The 15,102-nt window shown below is 39.9% G+C and overlaps 1 protein-coding gene across 2 annotated transcripts in view; it reads right to left on the reverse strand.

Moving 5' to 3' along the window:
- The window catches only part of LOC131146315 (proline--tRNA ligase, chloroplastic/mitochondrial), a 53,043-nt gene that overhangs the window by 21,511 nt on the left and 16,430 nt on the right, over positions 1-15,102 (reverse strand). For both annotated transcript variants that reach the window (XM_058095847.1, XM_058095848.1), the window contains exon 7: positions 6,277-6,414. In XM_058095847.1, the coding sequence (XP_057951830.1) occupies positions 6,277-6,414 (138 nt within the window). The remainder of the gene's footprint in view (positions 1-6,276; positions 6,415-15,102) is intronic.

Consider the following 15,102-nt stretch of genomic DNA (forward strand, 5'->3'; position numbering starts at 1 on the left):
CATCTGAGACCCTAATTGTGCTAAGGGGATGAGAGTTACCTACGGTACTAGTGAAACGTGAGTTATTTCCCTTACCATTCGAGTCCAGGTTCCTTAGTGATGACCTTAGTTGGTTTAAGAGCTGTCGAGCCGTGAGATTTGACCACTAGGCTAGACACTTGAGTGTTTCCTTGCATAAGGATGAGTACGGGTAGGCTAGACTTGATGTAAAATCGCCACTGCACAGGCATGATTCCTTCACACTTTGGGAGGATTTTAGCCAAGGTGATTCCTTTTGCCCATTAAGAACTCCACGTCCATGAGAGATAGCACTAGTAAGAGATATTATAAGGGAGGGGAAATTTAGATGATTTCGGCATTTGAAACACAAGCCAAGTAGTGGCCTAGTGAGGAAAAGTAAGCAAGTTATTGTTACTGGAATTAAAGAGGTAGGGGTAGACCTAAAATAACATGGAATGAAATAGAGACAAAGGATTTAATAGCTCTTAAGTTAGCCAAGGAAACTGCACTCAGTCATGTGAATTGGCAGAAAAGGATTCATGTAGCCAACATCACCTAGTAGGGCTTAAGGCTTCTTGTTATTGCTTTCCACACACCTTTTCTTGCATTTGCTTCATTTAATCCCATGCACTAGCTACTACTTCATCAACACTTTGAAAAAAAAAAAAATTAGATCACCCAAAAAAAATATCTTATCCAATATCTATAGCCCCTTCACCTAATTTCATGAACCCTAAGACTCATCTACACAATACACTAAATTCTTAAATTAGTACCTCAGCTGCACCCTAACTTTCTGCATAAATTTAAATCAGAATTGCATTTGTGAGGATTTTTTTTTTTTTGGTCACCTTTCCTACAAAATCCTGTTCTGTCTGAAACTGAAAACACGAGTCTTTGACATGCTATTCACCAATCACTCTTAAGGAACTCATGGTCAGGTTTAGCTTGATGAAGGTGCTATTCTTGGAATTAAATGAAAGGAATTCCATAATACTAGTTGGTTAACAAACATGCTAAAACATATGAAAGTAATTCTATTAACTCTTTCACAAAAAGATCTTATGAATGCTATTATTTATGTCCAAAAGTGATAATGGCTATATGCTTTTATATAGTTACACTACAAGATTTTTTACTGGGTTCAATGTAGATAATTACATAACTAGGGTAAGATTCATTAAAAAAAAAAAAAAAAAAAAAAATCATATCCTCTAAATGAATAATAGTTGGATAACTACAAAACTGACATAATAACAATCTCACTACAAGGAAGAGAAGCAAGTGATGTTTGATGGTGAAGTACAGCAATAACAGACTTGCCTAACTGAGCAATCCCTTCTCATTTTTTTTTCTTCTTAGGGATCCAACTTAATAAGAAGGTTTTGTTTACTAAGACTCCATTTAGATAAAGTATTTCATCAGGGGGAAAATTTGTCTGTTTTTTATTGATTTCATATCTATTTCTAGGATGAAATTTTATTAAAATAAGACAGTAAATTAAGAAAAATTAAAGGTTAATGGCATCCAAAATGCAAATTTTTGTTGAATAATTGGGTAAAATGGAAGACCTAAACTCAAATGATAGGTCTCTCCCTCTATTTATAATATGTGTCAAGTACAATTGGAACGACCATAATACCCGTACTAGCTTACACTTATTACAACCCAAATTCTAACAATTAATAATAATGCTAAATGACGAAATAACCATTAACAGTCCCCCTCAAGCTGGAGCATATATATCATATGCTCCTAGCTTGTTACAAATGAATTTCACATGAGCACCTCCCAAGACTTTAGTGAACAATTCAGCAAGCTGAAACTCAGACTTCACATGAGTGGTTGTAATGAGCTTCTATACAAGTTTCTCTCGAATAAAATGGCAATCAACTTCAATGTGCTTCGTCCGCTCATGGAAGACAAGGTTGGAGGCAATATGAATAGAGGCTCGATTATCACACATCAACTCCATAGGCTAAGAATGTGGAAAACCTAGTTCTTTCAACATGTTCTTTAGCCAAACAAATTCACATGCAGTCTGCGTCATAACCCTGTATTCTAACTCAGCACTCCACTTGGCCACCACAGTTTGTTTCTTACTTTTCCGAGACACCAAATTACCATTGACAAAGATACAATACTCCATTGTGGATTTTTGTTTGAAAGGTGACCCGGCCCAATCTGCATCTGTATACCCTTGAATATGTGTGACCTCAATCCTGATATAAGAGACCTCTCCCTGGTGCACCTTTGAGATATCTCAAAATGCAAATTACTGCATTCCAGTGACTTGTTCTCAGGGAATTGAGAAACTGACTCACACCACTTGTTGCGAAGGATATATCTGATTAGGTGACAATAAAATAATTTAACTTTTTAACAAGTCTCCTGTACCGACCTGGGTTGGGCAACAAATCACCCATATTTGGCGCTAACTTACTATTGAGATCCATGGATGTATCAATAAGTTTGGATCCCAACAGCCCCATCTCATCTAAAATATCAAGAACACACCATCTCTATGACAATACAGCTCCCGTACGAGATATTGATACTTCTATACCCAAGGAGTACTTCAATGGTCCCAAGTCCTTGGTCTGAAACTTACTTTGTAGGAAAAGCTTTAGGTCTTGGATGCCTCGATCATCATCACCAATGATCACAATGTCATCCACATACACAATAAGCAAAATCCTTCCAGATGGAGTATGATGACAAAAAACGAAGTAATCTATTGCACACCGATGAAGGCCAAACTCAAGTACTATGACACTAAAACGGTCAAACCATGCCCTTGGAGATCATTTTAATCCATACAATGATTTCTTAAGTCGATATACCGAGCCTGACTCCCCCCTGAGCAACAAAACCAAGTGGTTGCTCCATATATAACTCCTTATGAAGATCACCATGTAGGAAAGCATTCTTCACATCTAACTGATGTAGAGGCCAATGACAAGTGGTGGCCAAAGAAACGAACAAACGTACTAAGGCAAGCTTAGCGACAAGAGAGAATGTGTCTAAATAATCCAAACCATACACCTAAGTATACCCCTTAGCAGTATGGCGAGCCTTGAAATGAGCCACAAAACCATCAAGATTGACTTTCACAATGTACACCCAACGACAACCAACCACAAACGTATTGAAAGGAAGAGGTACCAAAACCCAATTATCATTATCATGTAGTGCGCGCATCACTTCAAACATTGTTGTCTTCCACCCAAAACGGGATAGGGCTTCAAAAATAGATTTTGGAAAAGCAATAGAAAATAGAATACTAACAAAATAGTAATAAGAAGGGGACAAGAAATCATAACAAACAAAATTAGAGATCGGAGGTTGGGTACAACTGTATTTACCTTTTCGAACAGCTATAGGAGGATCAACATCATGGGAAATAAAATCATCTGATGAGGGAACTAGAGGCACACAAGTAGAAGCTAGAGGAGGCACTTCCCCCTTGAGTCGCCGTGTGTATACCTGCAAATTGGGATGATCCAAGCGACGAGAAGGACACAAATTAGATGAAGATGTAGGAGGATAGGGCATAGATACTAGGTTTGGATCAGGAAGGCAAGGCAAAGGAAAAGACTCATTAATGTCAACAAAACTCAAGGAATCAGAGTACTATGGTGTAGACTCAAAAAAGGTGACATCAGTAGAGACAAAAAATCGATGTAGAGTAAGACTATAACATCGATATCCATTTTTAGAAAAGCAATAGACCAAAAAGATACATTTGATAGCACAAGGATCCAACTTATCCATTCCTGGAATCAACTGATGGGCAAAGGACACACGACCGAACATACGAGGAAGGGAGAACAAAGAGCCTTAGAGAAGATAACTGAATATGGGATTTTACCACCAAGGACAAAGGATGGCATTTTTTTTATGAGGGAGCACGTTGTGTGCACAACATCACTCAACAAAAAAAATTTGGGGACATCCATTTGATACAATAGGACAAGCGACTTCAAGAATATGTTTGTTTTTCCGCTCTGCAACCCCATTTTGTTGTGGAGTGTGGGCACAAAAGGACAAATGGATCATACCAGAACTAGCCATATCAGTACTGAATTGGGTACTAAAGTACCCCTTAGCATTATCTCTATGAAACATCTTGACTGGCATATTAAATTGAGTCCTTATTCGGGAACAAAAGGCACAAAATACATCAAAAAACTCGAAACGGTCTTTCATTAAATATAACCAAGTCATCCTAGATTAGTCATCAACAAATGTAACAAAGAACCAAAACCCCAACTTTGATGTGACATGACTAGGACCACAAATATCGGAATGGACTAGCATGAAAAGACTAACCACTTGTTTGTCGACCCGGGAAACAAAGGGAACACGATGATGCTTGCCCAATTGACAAGACTCACACTCAAGATTAGACACAGAATTCAATGTAGGAACTAGCTGTTTCAACTTGTTCAAGAACGGATGACCAAGGCAACAATGGATTTGAAGTGGTGTAGCTACGATTATGCAGGCAATGGCTAGAGAAGGTGGCTCAAAGTAGTAAAGTCCACGAGCCTCACATCCTGTGCCAATTGTCTTTCTCGTCTTTAGATCCCAAATAACCACAAAACCAGGAAAGAATGTGACAGAACAATTTAGTGACTTTGTAAGCTTACTAACTGACATGAGATTGAAAGGAGATTTAGGAATGTATAAAGCAAAAGAAAGAGAGATGGAAGGAGTTGGATTGGCTAGTCCTATCCCCTTAACAGCGATAGTGGACCCATCAGCAAGGGTAACTTGAGGAAGATTTTTAGGATACTGGAGATTAGAAAAGAAGTTGGTTGCACCTATCATATGGTGAGTGGCAGCAAAATCAATAACCCAAGGACTAGTAGGAGGGATACTAGATGACATAAAGACTGTAGGATTACCTTTCTGGGCAAAAAATGCAACGTGAGAAGTTGCTTGTTAAGACGACTGATACTGTAGAAACCTTGAATACTCCTCCTCTGACATAGTCACAATACGCGGTTCACTCAAACAAGTGATTAATGAAGGAACCATACTTTTGGGATTTGTAAACTCCATCCCAGCATTGACAAACTCAAACCAATGACCATAAGATTAATTGTTGGAACAATCGGAACAACCACAAACAAGGTGACCAAACATGAACAAGTCACAAATAAATCAGTACAAGACTGCCACAGCACCAAGAAATTCAGACACAGTCCCAAGAAAGCAACTCACAGCACTGAAACAATTGAAGAAGTGAGCCATTGAAACTACCATGGAGAAATCACCAACTTATATAACACCGCTGTAGCCACACAAAAAAAAAAAAAAAACAGCTTATGAGCACTGTCACTGCTCCAAGAAAGTAACCAATGACTATTATTAACACCAAACAACAATTGACGAATTCCATGAGTGTATGGTTAAACAAAGATTGGATCTTTGAACAAAACGCAAGTCCAACAGCTTGATATTTTGATATATGGAAGGAAATAGATCATTGAATCAAAAAACACAGCAAATCCCACTGTTTCAGACCCAATAAACTCAATAACCATTGATTAACTGCTTCTCAAACTGGCAGTGTCGCCCAGAAAATTCCAGCAACTGGTCTGACTCTCTGCTGCTGCTGGCTGTTCTCTAGGGTTATAGTATCGCTGAAAAATATTCTATGATGATAGACATGCAGTGCATTTTGGGTTTTAGCCTCCGGTTTGATGGTGGTGGCAACACTTAGGGTTTAGGTTTCAGAATCATGCTCTGATACCATGTTGAATAATTGGGTAAAATGGAAGACCTAAATTCAATGATAGGTCTCTCTCTCTATTTATAATATATGTCAAGTAAAATTAGAATGACGAAAATACCCTTACACTTATTACAAACCAAACTCTTACAATTAATAATAATGCTAAATGACTAAATAACCATTAAAAATTTTGTTCATTGATTAGTTATATATTATGTTCTCTTTATAATTTTCCCTGCTAGCCAAAGGAGAAAAGGTGGATTCCTTCATATTTTCCTTTCTTTCATGTTTTTCAAGTTCCAAAACAAACCTTTTATTATATTGAGTTTTTTTCACAAAAACAATGGCATACTTTCTTTTGAACAAGAAAAACATAAAAGTGCTCGGCCAATACCATTAGAAACATGATAAATATCAATCACCAAAATGACAGAAGCAAATTTTAGCCTTTAGTTGAAACAAGTATGAATTAAACATTAGGAAAACAGTAGCACCGACTTCAATATACCACAAAAAGGTGTTCAAAATTTTACCTGTGTCGGTGCAATCCTTGGGGGGAGCATTAAACCAGCATCATCTCCATGGGTCATAATAATACCACCAACAAAGCGCGTACTGATAGCCCATGATGTTTGCCATACATTTTGCCTTTGTCCATTTTCATCAGTGAACTATACAAACACATGTTCAACAAGTTTCAGTCAGTAATAGTTGATATAACTGGCAAAAAGGAGTAAAATCAACAAGAACCCTTTTTTTATAAGAGAAATTTTTACTAGCAACCAAAATGAAGTACAAGAAGTCTGAGGACAAGGTGTTCACATAGAACAATGAACAAAGATCAAAAAACCAAAAAGACTACATAAGAGCTGCCCTCAAATCCCTCTGGAGAACAGACAGCATCAAACCCCAAAAGAAACCAAGGGAATGAACCCAAAAAGAAGCCAAGGAAAAACCACTCTATTCCATAATGAATGCGGGCCAGACAAGTGTCCCCTACCCAAAGAGTCCAAACGATCACAAAGGCTGTCCCATTCCAAAGAGCATGTCCTTTTTTGCTTGAACCCAAACCCTTGTAATTCACTAACAAGAGATTTCTCACATTGCAGGACACCGCCCATGCTCTCCAAGATACAAAAAGAGTATTTCAAAGGTGTGATACCACATTACAATCAAAACAACAAGTGGGTGTTTGTTTCATGGGACTCACGGCATATCAAGCACATATCGTGATTGAGAAACATGTAGGACCTTCTTATTTATAATGCATCATGTGTATTAAGTCCATCCAATGACAAGCAAAGGTCCAAATCTTCAAGGGAACCTTAAGCCTTCCAAATGATTTGGCTCCACAGAAAGGGTTGGGGGAGGGGGAGGTGGAAGTGCTTTAAGTGTGAGAAGAAAGTTTTAGAAAAGAACAGCCCTGAGGAACCAACCTCCCAAACTCTCTCATCCTCATTGGAAGGAACGAAATGATCCAATACAGAGAGGGGGAGGGGGAGGGGGAGGTGGAAGTGCTTTAAGTGTGAGAAGAAAGTTTTAGAAAAGAACAGCCCTGAGGAACCAACCTCCCAAACTCTCTCATCCTCATTGGAAGGAACGAAATGATCCAATACAGAAAGCAATGTCGTAAGCTCTTCAACCTCTCTTTCATTGAGATGCCTGAAAAAGTGGAAATCTCACGAAAGGATCCCCCCTCCCCCAGGCCACACTATAATACAAAATAGAAGAAAAGAATGAGCCGATAGGTGCATTGTGAAGAAAAGAAAACTTGACAAGCATGAGCGATAATACCACTTCCTCAAGTCACCCATCCATTTCGATAAGCCCATGTTTACTTCTAGTCACCTCTTGCCATAGGGAATTTACTTCCAAAGGAAACTTCCACAACCATTTTCCAATTAGGAAGATGATTTCGAAAACCACATTACCAAGCCATAGTCCTCCTTAGGATTTGGTTTTTCTAACAACTTCCTAATTAGCTCTCCCCTAAGTATGACCAAACACAAACATGCATCAGCTTCTCGAGTGCCCTTGCCACCTTTAACCTTTACAGGCACTTTAAAAAGAGAAAGGAAATTGATAGGGATGTTAGACAATAAAGCATTAATGAGTGTGACATGATCCCCAAGAGATATATACACCCTCTTTCAAACCTCCAATCTTCTATCCATCCTCTCAATCACCAGGTCCCAAAAGGCCAAGGAGTTTGGAAATGAACACCCAATTTTATACTAGTAGTAGTAGTAGTAGAAGGATTTGAGTGGATTTATTGGACAAAAGAAGGCATGGATCAAAAATGAAAAGCTAATTAAGCTAGTAACAGGCCGCAGCCAAAATTAACCGCATATGATATACAATAGAATGGCATGATAAGATTTGTGCTGCTGTCCCCAAGTATCACATACAAAGGGTTGCCATACAAAAAGTAATATCATTTTTAGTATAAGAAGGGGTATATCTCACCTAGACAAAAAAGGGCAGTTAGTTATAGGACAAGTACACCACAAGGTGTGACCAACCTTATAAAACAAAATCAAAGGTCCCTATTTTTTATTGTACACAACATTTTACATTTGCTTACACTTGCAAATGTTTTAGATATTAAATTATTGTATAAAAAGGAAGAAATTTAAATTTATACAGTAGTAAACCATGTTCTACAGACAAGAGGTCATGATGTCATATAAACAGTTAATCATCTGGTGCTCCAAAAGTATTTGTCCATGTAAATTAGGCAGCCAATAGAGCCCTATTTTTACAATTCTATTCTAGCACTGAACGAAGCGACAGTAGAAGGCAGCACAAATTTTGAACCATTTAGAAATAACGCAGATATGTTCGAATCAAGTTGTCAAAATTCTGATTGGAATCTTACCCTCCTATGATCTATACTTGCCTAATCGATACAGATTGTATGAAAAAAAGAAAAAAAGCAGGAATGTAGGATCCCAGTCGTAAGGATCGTAGGATCAAAATCCTACTTGCAACCCTACTTATCCTACTTGTACAACGGATATGAATTTTATCCACTTAGAATTTTAAATAAAAATCTCAAATCTATATTTTTATTGGCCCAAGCACTTTACGTTTGCCATGGAAATAAAATTTGGTCCAGTTGGCCTAAATGCAGCGTCTCCTCGGATTTGTTTATTCCAATTCATGAGAGCAGTTGAGCATCTCCCGAAAGCTCTCTTCCTTTAAAACCTAAAGCTCTCTTAAGAGCTTCAAGAGTTCTTGATCAGCAACCCCAAGTTGTCTATCAGCAGGCTGGGACAGTTCCTTCTTCCAGTAGCAGCAGAGACCAGCTGAGAGCTTTGCGATCGGCAGAGAGCTTCAACAACCAGGGAGTTGAACAGGCTGGCTAAGAGTTTAAAGTTACAGGCTTGTAGCAGATATGCATTATCCTTGTACTCATTTACTGTCTTCCTCTTCTTTTCCCCACTATCCTTGTAGTCATTTACTTTCTTCCTCTTCTTTTCCCTTTTCCCCCGAAGCAAAGAGCAGACAGCTTTCTTATTTCTTCTTCTTTTCTTTTCTACTAACCAAAAAGTTCTTCCTTCAACAAAAAGCCTTTCCTTTTTTTTATTCCTGAAAAGTTTACAGCAGTCAATTGAATTAAGATCAGCAATTTCTTCTTCCTTTTTTTTCCTTCATTCTTTTTGCTTTTCTTTTTAATTATAATTATCGAAAAAACAAGCTGACAACAGTCTGACCTTTGCAAAGCACTTTGCAATTCAGACTATTCGGATTTTTTTAGCTCAAAATTGTTGAAGGAAAAACCTGCTAGGTGCTAGCCAACCAGCATGCTACATTCCTGAAATTTGTTGTAATTTTTAAACTCACTATCAAGGTTTTAGATATCTTTTATTGATAGTTGTCATAAAATGCCAAATGCATAAATATTTAACTTATCTTTGTACGTAGAATCTTATGATCCACAATCCAATCCTAAATAATCCCCCCCCCCCCCCCCCTTCCTCCTCAAATGATCCTAGGCAAGATCCCAATTCTAACAACCTTGGTTAGAACAACAACAAGAAGAAGCCTTAAGTCCTACTAGGTGGGATCGGCTATATGGATCCTTTCCCACCAATTCAAGTAATCAAGGACATTTTCCACTGCTAGCTTAAGAGCTATTAAATCTTTCCTAACTATCTCATTCCAAGTTATTTTAAGTCTACCCCCGTCACAAGCTGAGCTTGTTCAGGGCATTATGCTTGCCTGTGACCGCTTGTCTCGTGCGTTTGGGATGGGTTTTCATCATGTAAATACTAGTGTAGGGTTATTTTTTTAGAGATTAGTTATTCCCTAGGCTAAAAGGAGGAGTATGACTCCTCGGTCATATTGATGTTTCCTAGTGCTAGAGTGAGAATAGCATAGAAAGCCCTTTAGGGGAGGGTGAATGTTCATCAACTCGTAAAACTCACTAGCTATTGTCAACATGTTTAGTCTACTTGCCTCCCTCGCTAGACACACATTGTTAACGGAAGTATTGATAATGAATTACGTTGCTTCAATGTTTACTGCTTAAGTGTCACTGCTTTCATAAGTTGTTTATTGCTTCCGCTTATATCTGTTTGAATGACGATGAAAGTGTTTTGTTGGTGAATTGTGGTAGACACTATGCTAGCTAGTTAAACAAGAGGGTTTTAGCTAGTGCCGCATGGTCCATTCACAAAGGTGTGAAATATTCAGGCCGTGACACCTCGTATCAAAGCTAGGTTAGTCGCTGTGTGAATTCAGTTGCCTTCATTGTGGGATTAGTAAAGCTTTGATAAATGACCATATCAACTAATTTCCAGAGAATTGAGGTGCTGGAAGCACAAGCTGAGACGGAAGCCAACAATGTGGTCATAGAGATGGCCCGATTAACAAAACGTGTTGATGAATAGGAGGGATCACAAAAGCATCAACAAAGTTCGATGGTGGAAATGTCAGAGGACTTTCACGACACTGTGGAGACTTTGCAAGCTCAGATAGCTTATCTGACTGCAAAGATGAATGTGATGGTTCTTGCTATGGGAAACTCTAACACTCCGGGGTTTAGCAAGACCAAGGTACTAGAACCCAGGACGTATGGGTTTGCACGTGATGTCAAGGAGTTGGAGAACTTCTTGTTTGATATGGAGGAGTACTTTCGCGCTTTGAGGATGGACTCAGAACAAGTAAAAGTGGATACTACGACTATTTACTTGGTTGGTAACACCAAACTGTGGTGGCGTACTAACTACAATGAAATTGAAAATGGGCATTGTGTAGCGGATTGTTGGGCGGACTTAAACAGAGAGCTCAATGCCCAATTCTTTCTTAAGAATGTTGAGTACAATGCTAGGAAGAAGCTAAGAGACCTTAAGCATACCGGGTCAATCAGGGAATACGTAGAACAATTTTCTGCTTTGATGTTGGATATTAAGGACATGTCGGAAAAGGACAAGTTATTCTATTTTCTTGAGGGGATGAAACCGTGAGCAAGGACAAAACTTCATAGGCAAAGAGTTCAAAACTTTTCTACTGCACAAGCTACCGCGAAACGCTTGACTAACTACGATAGTGATAATACCGCTTCGTCCAAAGAGATTGGCATAGGTGAAAACAACGGACAGTATTTCATGAAGGGCATACCCAAAAGCGGGGAGCCGACTATTAGGCATCACCTTCAAAAGAAGCTTCATCTTCTCGAGGGTTCAACACACCCACTGAAAAGGATAGAATTTCATGCTACTTGTGTCGAGGCTCTCATAGAGTTGTTGAGTGCCCTCACAAGGCATCATTCAATGCCTTACAAGCTTCCACTGTGGAGCAGGTAGTGGAAAGTGATGGGGAAGAAAAGGATACTCCAAGGATGGGTGCAATGCGGCCGGTGAATGCATTGGAAAAGCAGGCGAAAGCACCAAAAGTTACACAAGCAAAAGGATTGATGTTTGTAGACTTGAGGATCAATAGGAAAAGTACCCGTGCTATGGTGGATACCGAGGCTACCCATAATTTTGATTCACAGGTAGAAACAGGGAGACTCAACTTATCCTTGGAGAAGGCCTCAAAATGCATGAAAGTCGTGAATTCTGTAGCCCAACCTACTATAGGAGTAGCCAAGCAAGTAACTGTGAAGCTTGGGCAATGGGCAGGTCATGCGAATTTCACAGCGGTGTCGTTGGATGACTTCCAAATCATTTTGGAAATGGAATTCTTGAGGAAGACTAAGGCAATGTCGATGCCTTTTGCTAGTTCCCTGTGTCAAATGGGAGATCACCCTTGCATAGTGCAAGTCGTTACAAAAAAAGGAGACGATGAGAAGTTCCTTTCAGCCATGCAACTCAAGAAGGGATTAAGAAGGGGTGAACAGACGTATCTCACCACGATGGTGGTAAAGGAAGAAGTAGGCCAAGAGCTGGTGCCTACGACCATCCAAGTTGTGTTGCATGAGTACAAGGAAGTGATGTTAGATAAGCTGCCTCGCAACTTGCCTCCCCGACAGGGTATGGAGCATGAGATCAAGTTGCTATCAGGAGTGAAACCACATGCTAAGGGGTCATATCAGATGGCACCTCAAGAGCTAGCAGAGTTGAGAAAACAACTTGATGATTTGTTGGAAGCGGGATATATTCGCCCTTCCAAAGCACTGTTCGAAGCACCGATGTTGTTTCAAAGGAAACATGATTGGAGCATAGGGATTTGTACAGACTACTGCACGCTCAACAAGGTGACAGTGCACAACAAGTATCATATTCCATTGATTGCCGATCTGTTTGATCAGCTAAGTCATGCCAAGTACTTCACTAAACCCGACTTGAGGTCAAACTACTGTCAGATGAAACTTGTTGATGGGATGAGCCAAAGACAACTTGTGTCACACGGTATGGGGCATATGAATTCTTGGTGATGCCATTCGAGTTGACGAATGTGCCTGCAACATTCTGTACCTTGATGAACCAGGTATTTCGTGAGTACCTTGACAAGTTTGTCTTGGTATAACTGCATGATATTGTTGTCTACAGTTCCACTCTGGAGAAACATAAAGAACATCAACGGAAAGTGTTCAACAGGCTGAAGGAGAACAGTCTATATGTGAAGAAAGAGAAGTGTTCTTTCACTAAGCAGAGCATCAAGTTACTTGGTCATGTGATTGGGCAAAGTCATATCGATGGATATGGAGAAGGTGAGAGCAATTCAAGAATAAAAGATCCCAACGACAGTGAAGGAGTTGCATTCCTATCTTGATTTTGTCAATTATTATAGGAAGTTCGTAGAAGGGTACTTGAGGAGAACTGCTCCTATGACAAAAATACTGAAGAAGAGTCAGGGGTGGAACTGGACAGAGACGTGCCACGGAGCCTTTGATGACTTTAAGGATGCCATGACGAGAAATTCAATACTTGCTCTTTTGGACATCATGAAACCCTTCGAAGTGCAAACAGATGCATCGGACTACGCCCTCGGAAGAGCCTTGTTACAGAAGGCACATCCTGTTGCGTACAAGAGTCGTAAGCATAGTGAAGTGGAACAGAAGTACATAGCTCAGGAGAAGGAGATGCTAGCGGTGATACATTGTCTTCACGTGTGGCGAAATTACTTGCTTGGGTCAAGGTTTGTGGTGAAAACAGATAACTCGGGTGTTAGCCACTTCTTCACACTGCCGAAGTTGACACCCAAGCAAAATCGGTGACAAGAATTCTTGACAGAATTTGATTTCTCATTTGAGCACAAGGCGGGGTGCCTGAACCAAGTTGCTGATGCACTTAGTAGGAAGGTCGAGTTGGAGGCTTTGCAAATGGTAACACACTTGGTTGTGAATACCGTTACCACGACAATGCGAGAGCACGTCAAAGAGAATTTAGCCAAAGATCTAGTAGCGCAAAACATCATGAAACTGACCAAAGAGGGGAAAGCACGTCGATTCTGGAGGAAGACGGATTGTTGATGACCCATGGTAGCCGACTCTTTGTGTCATGAGCTGGAGATTTGAGGAAGACACTGTTGAGAGAGTGTCATGATACCATGTGGGCCAAACATCTAGGATAGCAGCACACTTTGGCATTACTAAAATTGAGATATTATTGGCCGCACATGAATAATGATGTGGTTGATTATGCCCAAACTTGTCTCACTCGCCAACAAGACAAGGTGGCACAGAAGAAGATTGTAGGGCTGCTAAAGTCCCTAGTAGTACCATCCAGACCGTGGGAAAGTGTCTCACTGGACTTCATAACCAACCTACCCAGAGTGAGAGATGCAAGGTCTATCCTTGTGGTTATAAACAAGTTTTCAAAGTATGGTACGTTTATACCCGCACCAAAGTACTATTCGACAGAGGAGATATTACAACTATTCTTCAAGAATATTGTGAAGTATTGGGGTGTTCCCCAAGATATTATTAGTGGTCGAGACTCAAGATTCACTAGCAACTTCTGGACATAACTTTTCAGAATCCTCGGTTCACAACTTGACATCTCTTCGAGCTACCATCCACAGATAGATGGGTAGACAGAGACATTCAACGGGCTACTAAAAGAGTACTTGTGTCATTTTGTCAATGCCAACCAAAAGAATTGGGTGCAACTATTTGATGTGGCTCAGTTCTGTTTCAATGCCCAAAAAAGCTCAACAACCCCTTTGGAGCTTGTTACAGGCCAACAGTCGTTGTTACCTCACACAGAGATTGCCCGACCCCGCCTGGAGAAAGCTTCTAAGCGGATGAAGAAGTGGGCAGATTAGGGGATAAGACCACAGCACTTTAACGTACTAAACAGATCAGGTCATTAAGGGGACAAGATAGGAGACTTGATTATTGGTCTTAAAGTTAAAATCATGAAAAAACCATTGAAATGAGACATGAACTACTTTTTATTATGCAATACAAGCCATGCAAACTACACAGAAAATAGATATATAAAAAGAAGATGCTATTAACACTCTAAAAATACTATTGCCACTCCACATAACTTCATTAATATGAAGGACCAATCCCCATCTTAGCCAAAGTCGGGAAGGCCTCTTACAGAATTGACCCTCCAGCTTGGATGAAAGTGCATCTTGTGTTTCATGTCAGCTACCTCAAACCGTTCAATGCCAACACCGAAGATCCAAGCAGAAGTCAATCAACCAGAGCAGATTTGAAGACAGTGCAACCCGACAAACAAGAAGTTGAAGACATCCTTGCAAAGAGTTCACATCCTCAAGGAAGAAGCAGCGGGGGTTCTTAGTGAAGTGGAAAGGCCTTCGCGACAAAGAAATCAGCTAGGTTTCTGCGGAAGATATGCAACCATTCGTGGACAAAGTTGAAGTGTACCTAACATCAAAGTCCACGAGGACGTCAACCGCATAAGTGAGGGAGCGTCACAAGCCGAGCTTGTTTAGGG

Source organism: Malania oleifera, chromosome 13 (genome assembly GCF_029873635.1).
Source record: "Malania oleifera isolate guangnan ecotype guangnan chromosome 13, ASM2987363v1, whole genome shotgun sequence".
In the NCBI taxonomy this organism is placed as follows: domain Eukaryota; kingdom Viridiplantae; phylum Streptophyta; class Magnoliopsida; order Santalales; family Ximeniaceae; genus Malania; species Malania oleifera.